At 34.8% G+C, this 25,942-nt stretch overlaps 3 protein-coding genes across 4 annotated transcripts; 2 read left to right on the top strand and 1 right to left on the bottom strand.

Moving 5' to 3' along the window:
- Window positions 1–2,759: 2,759 nt before the first annotated feature.
- Window positions 2,760–4,076, top strand: LOC125192537. Its single transcript, XM_048090141.1, has one exon. It carries the CDS (start codon window positions 2,863–2,865, stop codon window positions 3,739–3,741), a length of 879 nt encoding a protein of 292 aa, XP_047946098.1. The 5' UTR covers window positions 2,760–2,862; the 3' UTR covers window positions 3,742–4,076.
- A 3,811-nt stretch (window positions 4,077–7,887) lies between these two features.
- On the bottom strand, window positions 7,888–9,812 carry LOC125193122 (rho GTPase-activating protein 5-like). 2 transcript variants are annotated; one of them, XM_048090863.1, is made up of 4 exons: window positions 9,318–9,812; window positions 8,931–9,084; window positions 8,730–8,849; window positions 7,888–8,662 (listed from the first exon to the last, which is right to left on the bottom strand). In XM_048090863.1, exons 1-4 carry the CDS (start codon window positions 9,722–9,724, stop codon window positions 8,081–8,083), a joined length of 1,263 nt encoding a protein of 420 aa, XP_047946820.1. In that variant the 5' UTR covers window positions 9,725–9,812; the 3' UTR covers window positions 7,888–8,080. The 2 variants fall into 2 exon arrangements, with proteins under 2 accessions (XP_047946820.1, XP_047946821.1); XM_048090864.1 differs by having other exon boundaries at window positions 8,931–9,051.
- A 9,889-nt stretch (window positions 9,813–19,701) lies between these two features.
- Window positions 19,702–25,541, top strand: LOC125197399 (CDPK-related kinase 3-like). The gene is made up of 11 exons (XM_048096137.1): window positions 19,702–20,454; window positions 21,689–21,819; window positions 22,694–22,735; window positions 22,884–22,992; window positions 23,086–23,164; window positions 23,815–24,111; window positions 24,236–24,345; window positions 24,595–24,702; window positions 24,778–24,840; window positions 24,933–25,100; window positions 25,195–25,541. Exons 1-11 carry the CDS (start codon window positions 19,960–19,962, stop codon window positions 25,327–25,329), a joined length of 1,737 nt encoding a protein of 578 aa, XP_047952094.1. The 5' UTR covers window positions 19,702–19,959; the 3' UTR covers window positions 25,330–25,541.
- Window positions 25,542–25,942: the final 401 nt, after the last annotated feature.

Here is a 25,942-nt window from a genome sequence, read left to right as displayed (position 1 = left end):
AATTTTTATTTTTATAAATAATTATCTGAAAATGATAAAGAAAAATACTATAAAAGATTGACATTTATAAAATAACTATGTTAAGAGCATCCGCAGCGGTTGGAGGAAGCTCGTCCGTCCGTCCGTGCCGCTGGACAGAGCTCGTCCGCCCGCCGATGGAGCTCGTCCGTCCGTGCCAGCGGCACGGCGCTGCTCTTAGCTAAGAGCACGTCCGTGCCGCTGAGCAGCCCTACGTGGCACGCCGATTGGCCAACGGCATAGCAGTTGGCAATTTCGTTTATTTATTTATTTTATTTTTTTAAAATTCAAAATTTATTTTAAAAAATGTTTTTAAATAAAAAAAAATATTTTCCCACTTTCCAAAAAATTATATCCGTTTTCTACCCACTTTTAATTTATTTTTCAATTTTTTCCCCCAAAATTCACATTTTCATCTATAAATACCCCCACTCCAACACAAAAAAAATCACATTCTCATCTATTATCTATTCTATCATCATCTACATTCTCTCATCTTTTTCCTCATACTCTCTCATCTAAATTCCCACCACACTACACAATGTCCGGCTCCGACGATCACCCCTCCGGCAATCGCGGTTGGAACCACGATTGGTTCGACTCCGAGGCCGGATATAGTCCGGAAACCCAATTTACGGCCCCTCCTCAAATCCAAGGTTCGCAAGCTCCGGGTGGCTACCGTCCTTACCCGGTGCACGACCTAAACGCCCCGGATTCGGGTGGGCACCCCGAACCCGGATCGGGAGGGAGCAGCAGCTCTACTCCTACTCCTACTTCTGTTCCTACTCCTCCTGTTCGTGGCACCCGCACCCCGTACACTCCGGGTGAGATGATGGCGATGTTCAAAGCCTACTTGGCAGTCTCCGAAGATCCGGACGTCGGCACGAACCAAACCGGGGAAACTTATTGGTGGCGCATCACTCGCCTCTACAATGAAACCCGGCCGGTGGGAACCATCTATCGCAATGATAGTATGGTTCGCAATTGCGTCTACAGATGCAACGAGGCAATCGGGAAGTTCCAGGGGATTTACCTCCAGGAAGAGCGGTCGGCGGGGAGCGGCACGAACGAGCTCGACATCATCACTGCCGCCTTGGCGACCTACCAACGGGAGGAGTTCAAACCGTTCAAGTACCTCGATTGTTGGCAGGAGGGGCGCCTACATCCGAAGTATAGGGGCGGCATAGTAGCATCCTCATCCAGCTCCTCCAGCAAACGGTCCAGGTCGGTAGCCCTATCCGACGGCGCCTCCGATGATGTGGCTACCCAGCTTGCCGGAGCTAACTTGGGTAGCCCCGACGCTGGCCCGAGCAGTTCCCGCCGGCCGGTCGGAAAGAAGAAGGCGACGACCACCCGCCGCCGCGCCTCGACTCCATCCGCCCCCGCCGCCGCCGCCCCCGCTCCCTTTGTGCCTCCTCCACCCCCGAACAACACGTTGTGGGCCATCTTGAGTCAACTCTATATGAACGATACGTCTCGGATGACTCCGGATCAACTTGCAACACATGAGCAAATGATCCGGGGTCTCAAGAGGCAATTGGGGTTAGAGGAATAGTCTTCCACGTTTGTAATTTTTAATTTGTAGGATTTGAATTATGTATTATTTTATTTTCTAGGATTTTAATTATGTATTTTTATTTTTTAGTATTTTAATTATGTAATTTTTATTTTTTAGGATTTTAATTATGTAATTTTTATTTTTTAATGTATTTTTATAATGTAGAAATGTTTTTAGTAATTGGAGTATTTAAATTGAATAATAGAATGGTGGGACCCTTGAGCTTGTCCTTAGCTAAGAGCACGGATGTGGGTGTTGTGCTCTTAGCTAAGGACAAGGAGTAAAAGTGGGTTCGGGCCCACTTCCCTGCTCTTAGCTAAAAGCACGGATGCGGATGCTCTAAAGCTGATTCAATCGCCAAAATTTTTGGATTAAATTGATAAAATTATTAAAAGAGGCATTGATCAAAAACATAATCAATTTTGGGTAAACAACTTTATTCTCTCTCTTGCTTTATTTTCTTTTCATCTCTCTTATTTTATTTCCTCTTTTTCTTTACTCTCTTTAATTTAACCTTTAAAACATTAACTTTTTAAATTTCGTGCCCAAAATAAATGTCTCAACTATATTGAGACAATAGTACTAATGAACTTTGTTATATGTGCAAATTTCACCCAACATTGACTTTCAACCAAATTAAAACTGATATAGTCGTCCAATGGCATCAACATGTGACGTGGCCATGACATATCACACTAAAAAATATTTAAAGTTCCAAAACAATGTCAATTAGCATAAAAAATAAAAGAACATAAAATTTAAAATATGAAAATTTCAAAATAAATGTAATTCTCTCTCCACGCAACCAACAATTAATGTTGCGCGATGTCACAATTATTTTTACTAGAGCAACCTGAATTAGAGATTCTCTCGATAGATTAAGAAGAAACCTATCTGCGATGGCTTTATCAACCGACTACATTGATTTTAATTTAGCCTAAAAAAAGAGTCGAATTGGTCCGGGTTAGAAATATCGGTCAATGACTCGGTTTAAAAAGGTAGTGATATATCTCCCTTTAATAAAATGATTAAGAGATAATGATTGATTTGATGAGTAATGATACAGTAATAATGTGAATTAATGAATAAAGAATGAATAAGAAAAAGGTGTTGGGAGGGAGTGGTGATAAGATGGACGAAGTCAACAGATCTGTGTGTCTATAAAATAAAAAAGGAAGGATGAAATAAATCGAACAGGCTGTCCAATATCCACGCTCCCCTCCTCTTCTCCTCCATTCATCTCTTGTCATCTCATCACATTCTTCCCAATCAGATCCCGATCGAGTATGAACATAGACGATCAATTACCGCCGCGGCGGAAGGGCCAGGGCCAATCCCAATTCATCAAGCGCATGGAGACTTCGGTGTCCAGGCCCCGGGCATACATCATCCTCCTCATCCTCGCCTTCGTCCTCGGCTACCTCTCCCACTCCCACCCCCTCCTCTCCCAGACCGCGAGCGACGTGTACGAGCACAACAGCTTCCCCAAGCAGTGCGCCGCCCCCGTCCCCTCCTCCGACGTCCGCCGCACCATCATCTCCCGCGTGTTCAACAACACCTCCCCCTGGGAGGCCTTCCCGCCCGCGCACGCCCGCCCGCTCCTGTGGCAGGACTGGAACAAGGGGTGGGGCTCGCAGATGCCGGTGTTCGAGCACCTGATCGAGCAGGTTCGCCCTCGCACCATCATCGAGGTCGGCACCTTCCTCGGCGCCTCCGCGACGCACATGATCGGGCTCACCAGGAAGCTAGGGCTGGACACGCAGATTGTGTGCATCGACGACTTCCGGGGGTGGCCGGGGTACTACGACGAGGAGAAGAGCTTGAAGATGGTGAACGGGGACTCGCTGCTCATGTATCAGTTTATGCAGAATGTGGTGAGGGCGAACGCGACGGAGAGCATCATCATGCTGCCGTTCTCGGCGGGGACGGCGCTGGGGGGGCTGTGCGATTGGGGGGTGTACGGGGATCTGGTGGAGGTGGATGCAGCGCATGATTTCCACTCCGCGTGGGTGGATATTAACAACGCCTTTAAAGTGCTGAAGCCGGGAGGGGTGCTGTTCGGGCATGACTACGCGTGGGTTGGGGTGCGGACTGCGGTTCATATTTTTGCCAGGGTTCATGGATTTCAGATCAGGATTGACGGCGAGCACTGGATTCTGTATTGATGCCAAGAATCATATGCTAATAAATTTCTCACTTATTGCGTTGATCAATGATTCTCACCTATGATCATCATGATCGGATATGATACGACCCCGTCAACCACGCCTGTTGTACCTCTCCGCCTCGAAGCTGGATTGCTCAATGTCTAGCTAGTGTTCTTCGCTTCTTCTTCTCTCTCCACCACCTCTCTCTTTTCTTTTTTATTTTTTCCAATTTATGTGGGCTGGGATTGGACCACAATAGTAGGTGGATTTCATTTTCTATGAGCCCAATGAGTTTTTTTTTCTGATCAGTTGTTTTAATTTTAAAGGAAAAATGGTAATGAAACCTTTGAATATGATTTCGGAGTAAATTACAATATGAATTTGCAGAGATATAGAATTGGAACGATGAGCTGATTCTGATTGTAATTTCCGTGTAACTGGCGTTTAAATTGACTCCACCAAGTAAACAGACAGAGACAGAAAAGATGCACGGTCATGTAAACTTAAACCTCATTTCTATAAGGGAAAAAAAAAAAAGTATATTGAAAAAATTAGTAATATATAGATCATAATTCTATATGTTACTGTAGTAAGTATTATAGTAGTAATAAAATAGGAAAAATGAATTAATAAAATATGAGATTCATTATCATAATTAGCAAAAAAAAAAAAAAGTAGTACTCCCTCTGTTCCCTCATAGTTAAGGCGGAACTTTTCGATACGGAGTTTAAGAAATGAATATTGAGTGTGTTAAATAAATAGATAAAAAAGTAAGAAAGAGAAAAATGTAGAGAATAAAGTAAAAAGTGAATAAAGTAGAGAGAATAAAGTAAGAGAGAGTAATAAGTTACTATATATGGAAATGACTCGACTATGAGGGAACTTCCCGAAATGGAAAAATAACTCAACTATGAAGGAACGGAGGAAGTAATTAATAAGGGACGGATCAGAAAATTAAAACACATGAAATAGAAGGATTACTTTTTTTTTTTTAAGGAATAGAAGGATGGAGTATATTATTTAGATTTGTGTGGGTGATAAATCATAAATGTAACATAATAATAAAGAAATCATTATTTGGGAAAAATGGTTTGTGATAATGCTCCCTCGCACGCTATTTCTTGACAATTTGAATCGTTATTCAGACAAAATATCGAAACCGCAAATACTTATAAGAATCATTTCTTTATAAGAGGGTGTCATAATAAATTTGTGTGGGTGAAAAATATTGTTTCATAATAATAAAATAAATCATTAGTATTTGGCAGAAAAAGATTTGTGATAATGCTCATTTCTTGATAAATTGAATTGTTATTCAGACAAAAAATTTGAAACCGTAAATATTCATAAGAATCATTTCTTTATTCGATTTATCTTTTAATGAAATATAGCAATACAAAAAAAAAATTGACAGGGACTCCGCTAATTTATTCTATACATTATATTAAATCGATAAGTATTGAAGATATTTTTTTTCATAATTTCCACTTATTTTGAATTAGAGAAAAATTGTGAGGGACTTAAGTTCCTTATTTCTATTTTAAGTGTGTCAGCGACTCAATACAAGTTGGCCGTCGATCGACTTATGACAACCAATGACATGATAATTGTTGGCTCATGCAAAAATTATCAAGATAAAGATGTCCGAGAGTAATGCATGCAAAAATATCCAGCTTATTTTAATTTAGAGAGTGAACTTCGAAAATAGTCTCTGGATTATGAGTTTATCTCGAAAATGGTCCATGAACTTTACAAATATCACCAGTAGTCACTGGATTAAGGGCTAATATAAAAAACGATCATTTTTCACTGTTTCGAGACGAAAATGCCCTTTTAAGGGGTTTTCGGGGGTTTGGGCTATTTAGTCTTTTTACACTTTTAACATTTTAAATCTGATATTATTTCAGTTATGTACTAAATCTGATATTATTTCAAAATTATCATTCTTCTTCTCTTTGTTATCCTTCACTTTGTTTTTTTATTTCAATATTAGATTTAATTTTACAAAATTAAATTTTAAATTTCAGTTTTTAAATATCAATAAATTTTTTTAATTATAAAAATTAATAAATAACAAAAATTAATAGTCATAATCAATATTTGATAGTGTCTAATATTTAATCAATAAGATATGACAACGCCTTAGTTTTAATCAATATTTAATAGCTTTAATCATAAATAGATCATATAACATGATTTATTCTTAAATAAATATGCATCTAATGTAAGACTAATATACTTTTCGTTTATTAATTTGAAAACAATCAAAATGACTAGAAAATTTCAACAAAAATACTCCTATATAAAATTTTTAGTTAACTTCATAATATTCAATCACAAGCAATTATAACAACTGAACGAAGGCTAAATAGAATAGCTCTTATTTTTCCATCATGATTAATATAATTTTTTTGTACTTCTTCACTGAATATTATATTAAATAACAAAAATTAATAATTTTAATCAATATTTATAGTGTCCAGGAATTAATAGTTTTAATTAAAAAAAATTATTGATATTTAAAAATTAAAATTTAAAATTTAATTTTATAAATTAAATCTAATATTGAAATAAAGAAACAAAGTGAAGGATGGCAAAAGGAAGAAGAATGATAATTTTGAAATAATATCAGATTTAGTACATAACTGAAATAATATCATATTTAAAATGTTAAAAGTGTAAAAAGACCAAATTGCCCAAACCCCACAAACCCCTCAAAAGGGCATTTTCGCCTAATAGTGCAAAAGGACCGTTTTTTATATTAACCATTAGTCCAGGGACTACTGGTGATATTTTTAAAGTCCAGGAACCATTTTCGAGATAAACCATATTCCAGGGACCAATTTTGAAGTTCACTCTAATTTAGTTTATTTAGTTTCGTAAAATATTGAAGTATCTTGCCACAGTTCCTTAGCTACGTTGTGCATCTCGTCGTCACGAGCTTCTCAAATTTTTTTGCAAGGATCGATATATAAGAGGTAGGTTGATGCTAATAATACTACTAACCAATAAGTTGTAGCCTAATTGGCAGCACAGAGCTATGGTGACATTGTAGTTACGGATTCAAATTTCACCATTCGCTAAATGACTTTTGGTCTTAATTCACAAATCTGGTCGAGTAGGATTACTTGGATTCCGCGTTTGTATTCAAAATGCACGTGGTCAAACCAAAATTACTAATCTACTTGTAGCAGACAATATTTGGATTAAATTTCAGTGTTCGTTCTAGAAAATGTCGAGTAATAAATTTTGCTATTAGAATTTGGAACAGCATGCATAGAAAAAAAATCAATTTTTATTAAATACTCAAATTGTATAGTAATTATTAAAGTAGCCATTTCAGGAAAATATATCGTTACTAATATTTGCACCCCTCAAGTAATTACATTTAGTCTTATTCATTCATTAATATTATTAATGAACCGACGCGGAGTATGATTTAATTTATCATTAAATATCATTCAATATTTAATGGAATAAGAATGGAATGTGAAAATAATACTCCTACTACAAGAACTCTAAATACGAAAGACTTTTTAATAGTCTGAGAAGATATATACTGCTAATATTTATGGGAAAATGTGGTATTTTAAAATCGTACTATATTAAGTACATAAATGACTTTCATAATGATAGTTGAATTAATTAGAGAATAAATTGGATTTGTTTTTTCAAATTAAAAAAAAAAAAAAAACTTTATCATAATCTTTAACCTAAAATAGGTAGAGGTAACAAAGCCCATACACAAAAATAAAATAACATAAATTTCAAGTTAATCAGAGTAGAAAATAATGCAATATTATTAACTAAACCCTATTATACCAAACGTCTTAATAAAACACTAAATTCAAATCAGATACTCCCAAATCAAATTTATGAAATATGGACGTCGAAGTTTGTAGAAAATAGAGAGAGGTTAAATTATGATAGATTGAAGTTTGAGGAGAATGGATTTATTAAAATGTTAACTGGGAAAGAATTGAGATAGTGATAAAAGGAGATGAACTAGAAATTATATATTTAGATTGAAATGTTTGGCCGATGCTACTTGGGAGTACTTGGTAGTAAGATATTTTCCTCAAACCAGTAAGTCAGTCACTCAAGTCACCATGGCCAAGAAATAAATGGCGAACAATATTAATCTTTTTTAATAAATAAAAAAAATAAAGATCGAATTGTTTGTGTCTTGTTAGAATAAATAAGATAAAAATGGAACAATAGACTTAGACAAATAGAAAATCCTAATTTCCAAGTGCAAGCCAAACAACTAAGAATCATAGCTCCAAACCAAGCTGTCTAAAGCCTGTCTAGTTATGTGGAAGAAGAAAAACTAGCTAGTTAAAGCATGAAAACAAGATTAACTAGAATTATATAGCTTCTTAGGTTGTGTCCTGGTCAAGTGGAACACTGGATGGCGATATAGCTTTTGCATGCCTCTCCGCAGACTAAGGCGATGGAGAATTCCGTCGTCTGCTTCGTATTCATCTTTGAAACCATGCCCTAAGGTTCTCCTTTTGCGCGTGGTGGTGGCCGCCTCAGTACTACTACTCGCAACTGCATTACTGCATCTGCGAGATTCATCAACAACAACTGCAGCAGCACGCTGCTGATCACATTCTTGTCTCTCAGCAAGTGTTTTCTCTATGAGGGTCTTGAGAAAGTTCATGACTTGGACAGCGTGGACGAGTGCAGTCAGAGGATCAGCCATCTGAGTCATGTTTGGTGCAAAAACCATAGCAATGTTCCTTGCGTTCATCTTGTTACGTTGGTGGTGCTGCACCACGTCGGCCATCAGATTGATGGCCCAGTCGAGCAGGGCGCCTTCAGTAGGAGGAAGCTGCTTTACGAGCTCGCTGCACTCTTCCTCTGTGTTGCAATGCATCACATCTTCTGCTTTCAAACAGTCAAGCACTCCTGAAGGAAGTTCTCTAAACCAAGCCTGATAATATTTATACATCTCAATACATGGATGGATCTACTCATCTAATTTACTGTAATTAATGTACCTTTATCAAACCAGATAAGCAGTGGACATCAATTCCATGTGGCACAACTCCTTTGTTCAGCTGCTTCCTAACACTCTCTTCTTGACTATTCTCAGCATTGATTCTGAAAATTCCTTCTGCCTTCAAATTAACACACACACACACACATAATTAATCAGATGATGAGCATTTAGCTAATAAAAAGGCTAGAATTGGGCATACTTGAAGGCCTCCTTGTTCATACAGCATGCTCTGCATCATGAGAAGAATTGTTGGTATGCTGTTTCCTCTTTGATCAAAGCTACACTGCATTGACTCTGCTGAAACTCCAAATACACTAGCACTGTCCAACATCATCATATATTCTGTCAACCAACTTTTTCTCAACAAAAAAACAACATTTATCAGATTGAAACTCAACCAATTGAATTTAATTCAATTCGAACAGCTATGAACTCAAAACTCTAATTCCTTAGATAAGATAATCTTCTTCCCCAAATCCGGAAAATACACAATCTATCTAATGTGAATCAGGATTAACCATAAATTAGGGCATTAAGTTCAACAATTTAGAAAAATGAAAGGGGAAGACTGAAGAGTGGATTGAACCTGGCGCTGGGGGGTTTAGGAGGGATTTCGGGCTGGAACTCGAGTGGTAAGCCCAGGAAGCCATCAAATCGGTCAAAGGTGACGTGTGCCACGTGGCGTACGTCGGTAGGCCAGCCGATATCCACGTCAGACGCAACGTCGTCGGCGTCGACGGAGCACGTGACGAGAGACTTCCTCAGCGCCGCCGCCACCACCCCCAGCACAGAAAGCTGCGGCTGATTTTCACCATTTCCGCCTGGGCTCAAAAAAGGCGTGGATGCCGGATTCTCGGAAAATCCGCCGTCGTCGTCGTCGTCAGTGTTGAAATCAGCGAAATAGCCGTCGTCGTCTTCCTCCGCGTCGCTTTCGTAGAGAGGCGGCGGCGGTGAGCTGGGAGAGCAGGACTTGGATCGGAAGCGGCGGGCCATTTTTGCCGAGGAATAAATTTATAGTAGTAGTACTACAATTCAGAGAGAATAGAGAAGAAGATGAAGAAGATGAAGATGAAATGCAATGGTGTTGATTAATTCATGATTAGTTGTACCATGATGGCGACTGGCTTTCATATACAGATTCATATTCTAAAAATCTAAATTAATAAAAAATTCGATTCCGTTTAAGTACCTATATTGTTTGGTTGTTTATTGACTTATTCCGAGATAAGATTTCAATCAAATTTAAATTTTAATCAAACACATTTCCAAAATTTATAATTTTGTTATATTTTGCTGGTGTTAATTAAATCTTTAAATATGAATAGTAAAGAAAGATAATCAAATTAACAATATAACATTAAATTACTAAAATACTCCTAATAAAATAAATTGCAAAATTGTTGGGGCCCCATCCACAATCTCCACGTAATTTGGTCCATGCATGGAAAAGAAATCATGAGGTGGTGATAAATTGGACATTTATTTGGGGAATTGAAGCAAATGAAATGTCTCTTTTTCCTTTGTATAATTACACAAGGACGAGAGAATTAATGGGACCTTTTGGTCTTGTGATTGGGCTTACATTTGTAGGTTGGTTTTTGACATTGCTCATGGAATGACAAAATTAAATAAGATTATGAGTGTGTGTGTTCATGTGAAGCCATTTTCGTCCTATTACATCATGTGTAGTGGCAGATAGTTACTTTTGGCGGAAGAGACGAAAGTTGGTTAGTTTGATTTGATTAATTATTTTCCTTCAACTCTCTATCATGAGACTCTTCTATTGCCTAGCTTGCTTTGCTTCACTACAAAGGATTGATAGATTCCTGCCACTTCTCAACTTTTTTTCGGTTTTTTTAATTTAGGCCAAAACTTAACTATACTTTTCACGTACATATTATGTCATTGAATTAGTCACCAGTTTGATAATTATTTCCACAACTGATATAGAAAATTTTGCTATACTTACTGAGTACACATGATAAAGGTTTTAGGAAATGTAGTAGAAAGTGGAGTAGGAAAAAGATAGTAGAATTATAATAAAATATGAGGAAATTTCTTTGGTCTACGTCATTTCGTGGTCAGTTTGGGGCAACAAAATCATCTTTCAAGACTTCAAACCCAATTGGGAGTTTGAGAAGAAATTTGTGTTTTGGCAACTTAGAACTTGGATAAGAGGATGGTGTCAGGAGTTTCCATTCTCACCTAGACAGATAATGGAAAATTTTGATGATATCAAAATATGGGCAATGGCATATTGGCAACAAGACCACACGACATTGATGGGGGTACCTGTCTCTTCTCTCGCTCCTTGCTTGGTGTTTGTCTCGGCTCCATAGCTCTTGGGTGATGTGCCTGATGGCTAGTTGAGTTATTTGTTCGATTAGTCTGTTTTATGTTTATCTGGGTTTGTGCTTTTGATTCCTTCTTCTTCTTGGGTCAACTTAGCTCTTATTTTATACACATTGTTCTTTGCTATTTTTCTTATTGTGGTTGGTCTATTTTTATTCTGTTGTTGTTCTGCACTCTACCTCACCACTACTTGGTGGTTTGAGATTTTTGGGTTATAACAAAAGCTATGATCTTAAAATGGGCAGGGTACATAATATTTTTGTACACAGAAACTAAGTTTGGACAAACGAGAGAGAAAGAGTACTTTCATTTGATGAGGCCCCAATATTTAATAGAAGATGCACCAAAACCAAAGTATTACTTATAACAATAGTAGTAATAAATTATTATTATTATTATTATTATTATTATTATTATCATTATTATTATTATTATTGTTATTATTATTATTATTATAATCCATGCCATGTAGTTTTAAGAAGACCTGTACAATAAAGAGTATACACCAAAAATGGAAGAAAGTAGCTGAAGTCGTTAACGAATATTTTAAATTTGCAAGGTCTGAATTAATATCACCTTTTTCTGCATTTATTTTTGCTATGATCATATTTGCTTTCCATGCCAACACAATATATACATGATTTTAAATTATAAAATTCTCAACATTATGTACTCGTATTTTCAGAAACCTTTCGACCTTTATAACATAAATTACGGAGTAAATGTTATTTGCAGTATATGATATGGTCTGGAAAAATCGATTATAGAAGGACATCTCCAGGCCATACATAAAAACTCATTTTTTGGGTAGAAAATCTCTAATTATATTGCGAACTCAAACTTATTTAAGCATCTTTCTATTATACAACATCAAATATGGATCTACGGAAAAAATTTTATGAGCTATATACTAAAAATGATGTAAAACTTGAATTTGGTATAATCGATTAGAGTAAAATTACTCATATATTCAAAACTTTGTTTGAATTTAGTGTAAATGGTAGATTATATAATTTAAGATTGGAATAATATGTCTTTAAGGACATTTTCTTAACAAAGGGTAGTTGTTAAGTAGCAAAATATTACTTATACGATATAAATAAGTGGATATTAATATTTGATAGTAGTAGTAGTATCTAATATTGTGCATATATACAGAGAGAGGGATATGGTAATTAGCAACCAACATTCATATCATGGTCACACATGATGGCACATGGGAATGATCTTTCCATCCTCACGTTATATTCATTCCTTAATTGATTAAGAGTCTCAATATCTTTCTTACTAAAACAAGATCTCTGACTATTAAATATATGCTCATTACATTTAAATAAAGTAAATAATACTACATTTAATATTTATTCAAACAGCACTTTTTAAAAAATATTTCTAACCTAATATTAACAAATAAAAAATCTTTTTTATTTCTGGAACCACAATAAAGGACTCTAAATATGAGTTTTTCCGCTTGGATTTGACAGCAGTAGAATGAAATAATTTATCTCTAACAATATTATATTAGTAATATAAGTTTCGGTATGCATCAACCCCCCCTCACAATTCACCCCAATTCTTACTCGTACATTTGTGACAAACTTCCCCTACTAGGCTAATATCCATACATTGTCTTTATAACCTTTTAACATATGCTTTCAATTCAAGTAATAGAAGCTACACTCGTATTTCAAAGTTGACTAGTATTACCCCGTGCGATGCACGGATCAAAATAATTTCAAAATATTGTTTATTTAGATTATAAATTAATTAAATAAAATTAGAGAGAGTATCATTATATGAAAATAGTAAACAAAAATGTATCATATGTAATAAATATAGGTCAATAATATATAGTACTATAAAATAATTAATCATATATACAATATTTTATTGTTAAATGATACTCCCTTCGTCCCACAAGAATATGCACTTTCCAACTTTCCAATTTAAGAAACTCTTTTCACTCTTAATGAGGTTAGACTCACTCTCCAACAATAGTTTAATTACTTTTTCTCTCTACCTCTCTCTTACTTTACCAATTTTGCATTAAAACTCGTATCGAACCCAAAGTGCATATTTTTTGGGGACGGAAGGAGTATGAGATAACCCCTAAATATAGTGACCCTATACACTAAAAACCCAAACCTTGAAACTTAAATCCTAAACCTTAACTTCAAAAATATACTCATCATGACCAACAAATGAGCAAAAAATATCAATAAAATGCTCCCTCTGTCCCAGTTCAATTTTACTTTGTTGATCACTTATTCTATTTTGGGGATTTTAAATCTGTATTCGATATCTTACACTGGGTCGGCCTACTTGATAATCCTTACTGATAGTGAAGGTTTTTTTACCTGAATCTTGCCGATAAATCTGTTTATATGCTCATATCAAGAAAGTGTTTTACAATAGGGCTATGTGAACGGTAAACAAAAAAAAAATCTTGCTTGTATTCATCCAAGCATCTATTCACCCAATGGTATTATTTATTGGAGCCAAAGTAGTGTTTTGTTGAAAGCTAGACTTGTTAAAAAAAATTTAAATATAAACTAACATCAGTCAAACAAAGAATGATCCTCCAAATAGGATTTAAAACGGATAGTTTCATTTCACCTTCATCTCAAAAACACATACACACCTCACTTTGATGACCGACGCAGTATTGTTAGGCTGCTCATTAAGGAATGCGAATTCCATATTGAAAATATTTTTTCTTGTTGGAGAAAAATCCAATAATTTAATAGAAGCTAATGAAATTGTGAATAAGAAAATAGCAAAAACATATTTATAGGCAAAAATATAAAGAAAGTATTCGTGTAATCATGTAGTGTAATAAATGACGCAAGTTTTTGTGTAATATTGGCGTATATATTGCAATTTGGGCATGTCATAATTATTGCTACATTAATTCTAATTGACCATAACCGACGAACACTTTTAAAAATTCTGAGGAAGACGAAGGAAATTTCTAATGACGGCTGCATAGGAATAAATTCTCATCATAAATTCCCATCACCATATATAACAGTCCAATTATATATATGATCATGATTGTAACCAATTAATCAATTTAATAAAAAAAAATTTTATTGTGTTTACCTCCTTTTCATAAAATAGTTATGAAAAAATTCCAAAACTCCCCATTTATAGAATAAACGAATATAATTAAAATTCTTTTTAAATAACATAGATACATGCGTCTTCTATAAAATAGAAAATCCAATTAACCATTACAATATTAAATTAATATAAAAATAATTTAAGAAATATTATGATCAAAACTAAAAATATCTCAACATATTACGTTTTATAAAATTAGAATTAAACATGTATTTCGCTCACTTTCTCTATCACAAAATACACTAATAAAATGAAAACGCAATTTTCATAATATGAGAATATTTTGCGTTTGCTAAAGTTCAACCACCTTAAAGGGACGATATGGGATGCGTTTTGCAACACCACTTGAACTATTTTCAACATAAAAATGAGTGTTGATGGCGATCCTCACTTGCTTCGCACTCGTGACCGACGATGGATTGTGCCTTTTTTAGAGTTGCACACTCATTACACTCTTTAGCCGAGTCTAAACTTGCAGCCTTCACAAAGAGATGAGAGTTCAAAGAGTGTAAAATATGCATTGATTTTGTTGGTATTTATAGAGATTCGCTTGTACTTGTTTTATAAGCTTATGAGTCTCCTCTTGTTCCTGTCTAAATTTTTTTGACACTTAAAATTCTTCTGTTAATTAGGAGTATTGAATATTATAGAATGATGAGTCTAAAAAACGTTTATTCTATTGTTATAAACAAATTGTTTTTTACGCTATTTACTCTAATGTATTCCATTAACTACACCAAATTCTTCTTAATGTTTGCTATCACTAACGTATGCCATTAACTACACCAAATTCTTCTTAACGTTTATTCTATTGTTATAAACAAATTCTTCTTAATGTTTCCTATCACTAACGTATGCCATTAACTACGCCAAATTAATTGTGTAGACGAAGGGCCCAATTTAATTTTATAATTTTAATTAAATAAAATAAGAAACCATAAAAGGTGTTCTGTTCTATTTTATGCTATTTACTCTATTACATCAAATTAATTGCGTAGGGGAAAGGTCTAATTGGATTATAATGTTAACTGAAGAATTACTTTATATAATTTGATCATCAAAGAATATAAGAAATTATAGCACATTTTCATGTGGCAGGTGCTAATTAATTTACATGAGAATTTTATTCTAATATCAAAAATTGTAATTCTATAAATACCCTCAAAACTCCTATTTGCAATTCCATAAATACCCCCAAAACTCCCATTTTATATATGTATAGATAGATTATATAGTAATATAATCATCAACATCTGGCCCAGTAAGTATAAGTCAGAGAAAAGCCCAACTAAATTCCCACCTAAGTGTTTTTCGTAATCCAATTGTTCGAAATTAATTAGTCTTTGATAGAGACTGAATAAATATTATATAGTACTAACTATTAACTTGTGACTAATTTATTCATAGGGGAAAGACCAAACTTCAATACTATGTAGCATTATCCCAAAATTTAAGTATGTGGCCTCACCTACTAAATCGAGTAACATCATTACTCAGTCTTAGTATCAAATTTATCCATCAAACTGAACACTTAATAATCTAAACTCTTTGCACAGTTATACGTGAAATGGGCCTCGGTCCAAATACTCGACTGTGTCAGCCTGATTTGTAGCTGGACAAAATGATAAAATAATGTCACCAAATATGATTGGTGAAAATAATACCATCAGATATTTTATAGTAGTATTTCAATAAATATTAGGAACCTTGCAGGATTTTAACTCGTTAATTTGAAATTGTATCAACACAATATAAACACCAAAAATAAAAGCCCAATAAGAATTGAATAAAATAAGTTGCTACTCAAGTTGGAAATAAGTTAGCTCATGATACTCATTAACTTTAACCTAATATTATTATGCACGACTAGCATTTAAGTTTGGACCCTTTATTTCAATCAGAAACACGTGTCCGCTGGGCTCCGCAAATCGTGCATTTCGGGTCAGTATAGTATTGACACTATAATAATACGATAAAGCTAAATCCGAACACGACACTGTAAGGAACACGGATACGACATGACTCCTATAAACACGGACAGGATAACATCAGGTTTTAATTAATATTGGCAAAACCTGATAACAATATAATTTGAATAAAATTTAAATTCAACGTGACACCAAAAGTCAAATTTCAGTTTGAAAAGTAAACTTAAACAAACAATAACTAGCAAGCTAAGAACTGAAATAATATGTTAATAAAAATAAAATCATATACTATGAAATTATCATCACGATTTATTGCCAACACGAACACCATAAAACCCGACACTAACATATTACTTTCGTGTATGTTTGTATCTTGCTTTGAAGTTGTATCTAAAATTTTTAACCCTATTGTTGGGTTGAATTTGTTTTAAATTTGATCTGCAACTACAAAATGTGTTGACGATTGGATGTGTCATTATAAAAGAACTGATATTCTGAAATACAGTGCAGCTGCAAAATGTGGGTAATGGAGAGGGCATTTAATTGTTAGCATAATTGAGATTTGGATTTTATAGTTGATAATATAGTCTGTTTAATTTTGTTGGGCTCTAGGTCATTTGTAGGTGGCTTGTAATTTCACATAATTGCTCACTTAATTAGGTTCCTGTCCCAACTTTGCTTTATTCGAAAAAAACAAAAAAAAAACAATTCATAGTCTGTGCCAAACGCATTGACCTTAAAAGTCTAAATTTAACCAATGTGCAAATATCTAACCAAAATTTAAAGCGCAAATTATCATAGTAATTTAATAGGGAGAGAACAATTCTTTTGAAAAGGCAAATTGCCTAAAAAGGTTATTTGGTCTAATTCTGGTAAATTCTGCCACTTAAAAAAAATGATCAATTATATTAATTACTCCCTCCGTCCTCGATTAGAAGTCACGGTTTGACCGGACACGGGTATTAAGAAATGTAAAGAAAAGTTGGTTAAAAGTTAGTCGAATGTGGGACCCACCTTTTTATATTGATTTTATAAAAATGTGAGTGAAGTGAGTTAGTGGAATGTAGGTCCTACTTACCATTTATGGTAAAAATGAAGTGTGACTCTTAATTGGGGACGAACCGAAATGGAAAAGTGTGACTCTTAATGGGGGACGGAGGGAGTATTATTTATTTTCATTTCTTCTGCCGTCAATAATTTGGGGAAAGTAAGTATGATTTGATATACATAAAATACTATGCGAAAAAAAGAGACAAACATTCAACTATTTACACGACGTCATTTAATACACTTAATCAATTATATACTCCATCTATCCCATTAAAATGAACCGTTTTCATTTTGTATTATCCTATTAAAAGTGAAATGTTTCTTAAAATAAAAACAATATCATTTCTATTTTTTCCCTATCTTATTTTACTCTCTCTTCATTAACTAACAAAATAAGACTAAATAAAATCTCGTGCAAAAAAACGAACGTTTCATATAAACTGGGATGGAGAGAGGATTTAATTTTTACAAAAGTATGCGTTACGCTAATAACTTCATAACTGTAGCATGATGGAATTTTTTGCTACGAGATATTAATAAATATTATATTGTCAAAATTATAATACGAGTATAATTGACTATTTTCAAAAATTCCAATACTGAATAAATTTGACTAAACTTGTATATAATTTTTTTTTTCCAATTTGCCTTTGAAAAAATATGTGTATGTCAATAAATGTTGTACATAATTGAGCAGGGCAATTATTACTGTCAAGGTTTTATGGTAAAAATGAAAACAAAAATTTAATTTAATCGTACCTTAATAAATAATCATTTAAACCGGCACATTTAACCGTTTGGATAATGATTTTTCTTTTTTTATTTAAATGTTAGATTCCGTACGTTGTAACCACTCACAGTAGTCGCCCCTTTTCCCATAAATTTTTTAATTCAATTTCCTATAATTAATTTAATGGAACAAATATTATGAGCCGTTTCCCTTCCACCGTTCCACTAAATTTTATAAAGTCTCTGCACAAATATAAGCAAGCCCCTTAATATGATTTTGAAAATATTTAAAAATACTTGTAATAATCTTATATGAAATGATTGATATTATTCCTATCATTTGTAGCATTTATCAAAAATATCTCACTGTTTAAATAATTATTCCATTTGTTCTGCGTTAATAGAGTCATTTATAGGGTGTTAGTGCAGCCCCAACCCGTGAGCTGATCCGAATAACCTGCTATATTTAGAAGGTTAGACCATCTCCAATCATTTATATCAAACTCAAACTCATTGTTTGGTATATATTGCTTTAAAGAGTACAGTTTTACTCCAATAATTTAAATCAAATTCAAACTTTACACTATTTTTTAGTACGTTTAACAAAAAACTGGAACAGTACTACATTTGTTATTGTTCCATAGAAAAATTCAAAAATGAGTTTGGTTTTATGTATGATGATAGGAATCCAAAACTCATTTTTGGTGTATGGTTGGAGATGGTTTTAGGGTTAAAAATTTTCAACCCGATAAAATACTATCCGATTAGCCCACAACCCAAGTGGGCTATACCCGAAATCTGAAAGGATGCAGATTGGACTTGTGTACAATTATTTTATGTTATTTCCTCATATTTTGACACAATATTTATTTTATGTTATTTCCTCATATTTTGACACATAATTTAATATTTTATTAATTATTTTTATAATATAAATACCTATACCAAAAAAAACTCTTCGATTTTATAATAATAGATAAATAAATTAAAAAATTTACTTAAAATAAAAGAAATTATCTATTTTAAAATATGCTTTAAAATTTAAATATATTTTATTTATTTAAATATTAAATTAATATTTAATTATGTTTGAATTTAAATATATATATCAAAAATTTTAATAATTAAATGTTTACATTCTATAATTATGACTAATTTTTTATCATTATGCATTGGATCAACCATGTGTTAATATTATTGGTTAGTAGACCGACTAGTTCACTGGGTAGCTCGAAATTCGAACAAAAGGGTTTAGATTAAATAATTATAACCTCATAAAATCACAACTCGATTAACTCGCAGTCTAAGGAGGGTGGCCGATCGACATCCCTAGGAGTAATATACTACACATTTTATTCCTTATATTTTATTGTTAGTATTTTATTCTCTTGTGTTAGTATTTTATTCTCTTCATTTAACATAGAGTATTAAACATATGCACTTAGATCTTCTTGTCGAAAAGAAATATCTCTATTAGCGAAAAATGAAAAAAATATTTACGTTGCAATCGAAATTGCATGTCCATTATGTAATCAGCATATAAATTTGTAAAATAAATATGAAATTTAGGTAATCGGCGTGTAATTTTGACTATCGCGCCAACATTCTAATAGCTATGTACGGATCAATTTCGAATAAACACGATGGGACAAAATCGATTATGTCCGGATCATTTTCAAATAAATACGATAGGACAAAATCGATTATTCACCCTTTTATACGGTAGGGGGTGGACCAGTAATTATAAATGAAGTATAATTGCATATTTAGAAACATTATTTGAAGCTCCAATTGTGATTCTTTTCCTCTCCGCACCGCAGATCTCTCTTTGTAGAAACACTGTACATAAGATTCCAAAGAATCAAATGAATGTGTGTAAATGTGTGTGTTCTGGTTTGTTTTCCACTTTGAAAATTCGGAAATTTACTACAAATACAGATGCAGTTAGAGTTAGAAATCAGAGTTGCAAATAGAGACAGAAACGTATATACTTTTGTATCCAATTATAGCTTAGTGAGAGAGAGAGAGAGTTGACAGTCGCTGCTGATGGGGCAGTGTTACGGTAAGACGATCCCCGCCGAAAACGACGATGGGTACCCCACCACCACCGCCGCCGCCGATCTCCCTCCCACCGCCACTCCGGCGAGATCCTCCGCCGCCAACAGCCCCTACCCCAGCGCCGCCGCCGTCTCTCCCTCTCCGGCGAGGTCCACGCCGATGAGGTTCTTCAAAAAGCCCTTTCCTCCGCCCTCCCCGGCCAAGCACATTAGGGCCTCGCTCAGGAAGCTGGGGCACAGGAAGAAGTCGCCCCGCCACGGCACCATTCCGGAGGATGCGCCGCCGCCGTCGCCGCCACAGCTCGAGCAGCAGCAGCAGCACGCGCTTGATAAGAATTTTGGGTATAATAAGAATTTTGGGGCTAAGTATGAGCTTGGGAAGGAGGTTGGCCGAGGGCATTTTGGCCATACCTGTTTTGCTAAAGGGAGAAAGGGGGAGCTCAAGGACTTGCCTCTTGCTGTTAAAATCATCTCCAAACCTAAGGTTTATCTCTCTCATTTATAATGTGCTTCATTTTATTGCATTGTCAATTGATTATCTTTACAATGAAGATGCATCTTTTTTAGCTTCGATTAGCTGATCAACTATGTATTCATGGTTTGGATAGGTTGGTGAATATTTAGCAGATCAGGAGAACAGGTTTAGGGCTGTTGAATGTTGATACAAAAGCATTTAAGATGTTTTTTAATCGGATCAACATTGAAACCTAACTTGCAGGATTTGATTCTTAACTGATACAACTCTAATTAGAATAATATTTTATTGTGTATTGGGTTATAGGAAGTTAACGACCTTAAAACTAGGTTAAGGGAGGTTGTGGTTTCAGATAAGGAAATGATCGAGTTGTCATATTGGTTATGGACTAAATAGCATTTAATTCGAAAATTCGTTCTTCTGACGGCGTTAGGAAGTTAACGAACTTGAAAATGGAATGGGGTAACCGTGAGGTGAAGGGAGGTTGTGGTTTCAGATAAAGAAATGATTGAATTGTCATATTGGTTATGGACAGAATAGCATTTGGTTCGAAAATTCATTTTTTTGACGACGTTAGGAAGTTAAACGCCTTTAAAACTGGAACGGGGTGACCGTTGGGGTGAATGGAGGTATGTGGTTTCAGATAAGGAAATGATTGAGTTGTCATATTGGTTATGGACGATTGCATTTGGTTCGAGAATCCATTTTTCTGACATTTTAGGAAGTTAACGATCTAACGGAATGGGGTAACCGTTGAGGTGAGGGAGGCTGTGGTTTCAGATAAAGAAATGATTGAGTTGTCATATTGGTTAAGGACAATAGCTTTTGGTTCGAGAATTCATTTTTTTCACAGCATTATTATTATTATATGTATCACGAGGTCCCTTTCAATTGTATTTATGTTGATATGAGCTTTAATATGACTGCTCCCATTATGATATGTCTTTTGTTTTCCCCTTAAAATGATTGTCGAATTAGCAAATGAGCTATTAAAAATCTAGAACATAATATTTTTTCATAATGTCCTTTTATCATTAAGGGTACTTGGAAAGATTACATTCCAACTTTAGCAGGGTGAAACGAAACGGAAATAACCGTATTCGTCAGATCTCTATGATCTAGGGTTTAACTGCACAATTTTCTTTATACTTGTGATGGGTTCTTTCCTTCTTTATTTTTTTTTCTGATTTTAGAATTTATGTGTTATGCAACTTGATTAATATCTCAATAAACTTTTTCGCAGATGACGACTGCAATATCCATTGAAGATGTTCGCAGAGAAGTGAAAATTTTGAAAGCTCTCTCAGGTCATAGACATCTAGTCAGATTTTATGATGCTTGTGAGGATGCCAATAATGTATACATAATAATGGAGTACGTACCCTCTCTCTTCCCCGGTGCTGTTTTTGTGCATAACTGAATCTTTGTCTAACCCCGGTGCTCTTTTGTGCATAACTGAATCTTTGTCTAGTGAAACTTCCTCTCTCTTCCCTGGTGCTGTTTGTGTGCATAACTGAATCTTTGTCTAGTGAAACTTGCAATTTTTCCTGATTGACCCTTTCTTTAGATACTTTATGCCCTTGATATCTGCTAAAAAATGATGTAGTTTCTTAGCAGGAAAAATATTTTGCTACACTTTTCCTAGGTCAGGCAATTTTTTAATAGTTTCTTAATCTAGGAATTATAGTTGATGCTTGCTAAGACATGCTAAAATTTAATGTAAGGTTCTTTTACAAAAATTATTTTATATCGTCGTTGACCTTATGGCAGAGCCTATATCCATTCCCTCCTCTAGGATGCAGATTTAGTTAAGTAATTTAATTTATTTGACACAAAAACTTTTAACAATCTTTTACTGAACCATCTCATTGAGTTTTGTCTGTCATACAGATGCTCAACTTCAATACAACTGATATGTTGCTTCTTATAGTCTTACTTTCTCAAAATGAGAATTATGGTTATCAAAGTGATAGCTCTTGAACTAAAATTGTTACTTTGGCCTATGTGATGGTTTCGTTTAGCTCTTGAACTAAATTTTTTTACTATAACACCCCGTAATTGGTTATATATAACTGTCTTTCGGTATGAATGATCTCTTTTAAATTAATGGGCTCTTATATAAAAAAGTAATACAATTTGAACTGGGCAGGTGATTTGAAAGTTTGTATCATGAGTCTGTGATCCAATAAAGTATGTAATTCTGATATTGGCTCTCTCTCTCTCTCTCCCTCTCTCTCATTTCTTGCAGGTTGTGTGAAGGTGGAGAATTGCTTGACAGAATATTGTCAAAGTAAGTGATAGAAGTTTTCCTTTCATAGTCCTCCCGCAATCTATTAGGGAGGGGAGGCTGAGAAAAATCGATGTTTGTTTATGTTCTAATTTCTAGTCATCCTTACACTGTGTGCAGCAAAACTCTCACAATAGTTTATTCATTACAGAGGTGGTAGATATACTGAAGACGAAGCAAAACTAATTATTGTTCAAGTTCTTAGTGTTGTTGCATTTTGTCATATTCAGGGTGTCGTACACCGTGACTTGAAACCCGAGGTAAAAAGAATTTTATTTTTTCTATCTGTTTGCTATAGCGATAGAAGACTTTAACTTTCCACCCATGACATTGATGCTAATCCCAATCCACAGAATTTTCTATTTACCTCCACAAGTGAAGATGCTGATATGAAGCTTATTGACTTTGGTCTTTCTGACTTCATCAGAACAGGTAATAATCCATTTTATCACCCCATTTTCTGAAAACTGCTATCTTCCGCCTTGCTGTAAAACCTAGATTTTCTTCCTATTTATGAGATCAGCTATTGCCCAATAAGGTTATTATTAAATGCTGAGGAAATGTAGATTAGATTCTTCTAGGTCAGTTGCATCACCCTGCCTATTTATTTGTACTTAGTTGCTGAATTTGAAGTTATTTTCTTGACTTGCTTGAGTTCTCTGTTCCGATTGTGCCTCCCATTTTAGTCGTCTGGCTCTGCGGATTAAGTGTTTTTCTGAAGCTTCTCACTTTCTGTGCATGCCATGTGCAATTATTATATGTGGTTGTTCTTTTGTGTATTTGGATATATTTTTTGTTTATCAGTTCTTCATTCGCCTGGCTTTCTGAATTTTGTCAGTTAAGTCTATGACTAGTTCCTGTTTTCTTCCATATCATTTCGACTTTTGGAGTTGAATATGTGAACTTTCCCTAATGCACGTTATCTATATCACTAGAAAATTAGAAATGATTTTTATTTTTTTGTGTATACTGTCTCAGTGGACCAAAAAGTTACCAACGTAATGCTGAAATCCAAGCATTCATTGCATTAATTAAGTAGATATCTTAGTTTTCTAATATTTGCTGCACATTTGACTTGGCAGATGAAAGACTAAATGACATTGTCGGAAGTGCTTATTACGTAGCACCTGAGGTTCTTCATAGATCCTACAGTGTGGAGGCTGATATATGGAGTATTGGTGTCATCACCTATATTTTGCTTTGTGGAAGTAGACCATTTTGGGCAAGAACGGAGTCTGGAATATTCCGTTCTGTTTTGAGAGCTGAGCCAAACTTTGAGGACCTGCCTTGGCCATCTGTTTCTTCACATGCCAAGGACTTCGTAAAGCGACTTTTGAACAAGGATTACCGGAAAAGAATGACTGCCGCTCAAGCTTTAAGTTAGTATTACTCCATGAGTTTCTCATAAAGTCCAATTTGAAATCGCCAATATATTGCTAAACAATGCTGCTAACTTTACTTTTCAAAGTTTATGAACTTACATATATATCCTTGCATATGCAGCTCATCCTTGGTTGCGAAGTGAGAGCCATCCAATTCCGTTAGACATATTGGTCTTTAAGCTAGTGAAGTCGTATCTGCACGCTACACCTTTTAAACGTGCAGCACTTAAGGTTTGTGAGCTATTTCGCGAAATGTTATTTTAGAAGTTTGTTTAATTTATTACAGTTTTTGTCGTTTAATTCTAAGTTACTACACATGTTTGAGGTCTATTTGCATGTGATTTATCTTGAGTTTTTTGTGCGAATTTTCTAAAAATGCACACCATATGTGCGTTTTTTTTCCTATTTTTAAATTTCGTAGATCTTTCCCTGTTTGATGAGATTGTCGTGATATAGTATTAATTAATCTTATATATATAGGCTCTCTCAAAGGCATTGAGTGAGGAGGAGTTGGTCTACCTCAGAGCACAGTTCTTGCTTTTAGAGCCTAGTGAGGATGGAAGAGTCTCTCTCGATAACTTCAAAAAGGTCATCGAGCTTAACCTCCTGTCCCTGAATTTCTGAATCATGCGTGCCCATATTAACATGGTAATCGTTTTGCAGGCTCTTGCACGTAATGCTACTGATGCCATGAAGGCATCTAGGGTCCCGGATATCCTCCACGCGGTTAGCTAGCCGAGTCCTAGATACATATTTAACACATCACAAGTACTTAACTTTATGACACTAAATAAGCTAATTATCTTCTGTTAATTCAGATGGCTCCATTATCTTATAGAAAGATGGAGTTTGAAGAGTTCTGTGCAGCTGCAATCAGCACTTACCAACTGGAGGCCCTAGAGAGATGGGAGCAAATTGCTTCCACGGCTTTCGAGCATTTTGAAGAGGAGGGTAACCGCGCTATATCAGTAGAGGAGTTAGCCCGGGTACGTATCTTGTCATCAACTAACTTAAATGTTGTCTGTGTCGCCTTTGGTGATCCCTGTTCCATCGTAGCTAATGGAACTCGGGTGGATGCAGGAGCTGAACGTTGGGGCTAGCGCGTATTCGATGCTGAGAGATTGGTTGAGGAGTGACGGCAGACTGAGTTTGGTGGGATATACTAAGTTTTTGCATGGGCTCACCCTTCGGAGCTCAAACATGAGACATCATTAGCTAAGCTTAGCTTATCTTGATTCTTGGTTTAGGATTCTTCGAAAGGAAATTATTTTGATGGACACAGATTTTGCGCATAAACTGATCATAAGAATTTCATGTACAAATGTAGTAGGGGGATGCCCCCTCTTTAGAAAGTTCATACTTTTATTTTATTTTTTATTTAATCTTATACATTATTCTTGATATAGTGAATGGAGATTTTGTGTTGACGGAAGTGTTGTGTGGGGACAAGATAATCTTATGAACTACAATAGGCTATATATTGAAGCTGTGTAAACATGGATTGATAATCTATTTATGATTAGGCCGTGAGATTATTTTAGTCGAAGAAAATGACTATTATTACTAATGAGGATTGTTCTGCTGAGCGACTCAAAATGAGCGCTGGCTAAGCGCCTCTTCCTCATCATTTTTTTTTTTTTTTTTTATGTTTGTTTCCACATAATATCGTCATGACTCAATTCTCTTTCTTCTTCTTTTCTCTATTTTCGTTCAAAGTTATCTCTTACAATCATTCACCTACTTTTCATCCTCAATTCTAATTTTTCCTGAATGAAGCTTCTTTCAATTACCATTCACCCATTACAAGGATTCTTATCCTTACTGTCAG

Source organism: Salvia hispanica, chromosome 6 (assembly GCF_023119035.1).
Source record: "Salvia hispanica cultivar TCC Black 2014 chromosome 6, UniMelb_Shisp_WGS_1.0, whole genome shotgun sequence".
Taxonomy (NCBI): domain Eukaryota; kingdom Viridiplantae; phylum Streptophyta; class Magnoliopsida; order Lamiales; family Lamiaceae; genus Salvia; species Salvia hispanica.
This window is presented reverse-complemented; position numbering and strand designations above follow the sequence as displayed.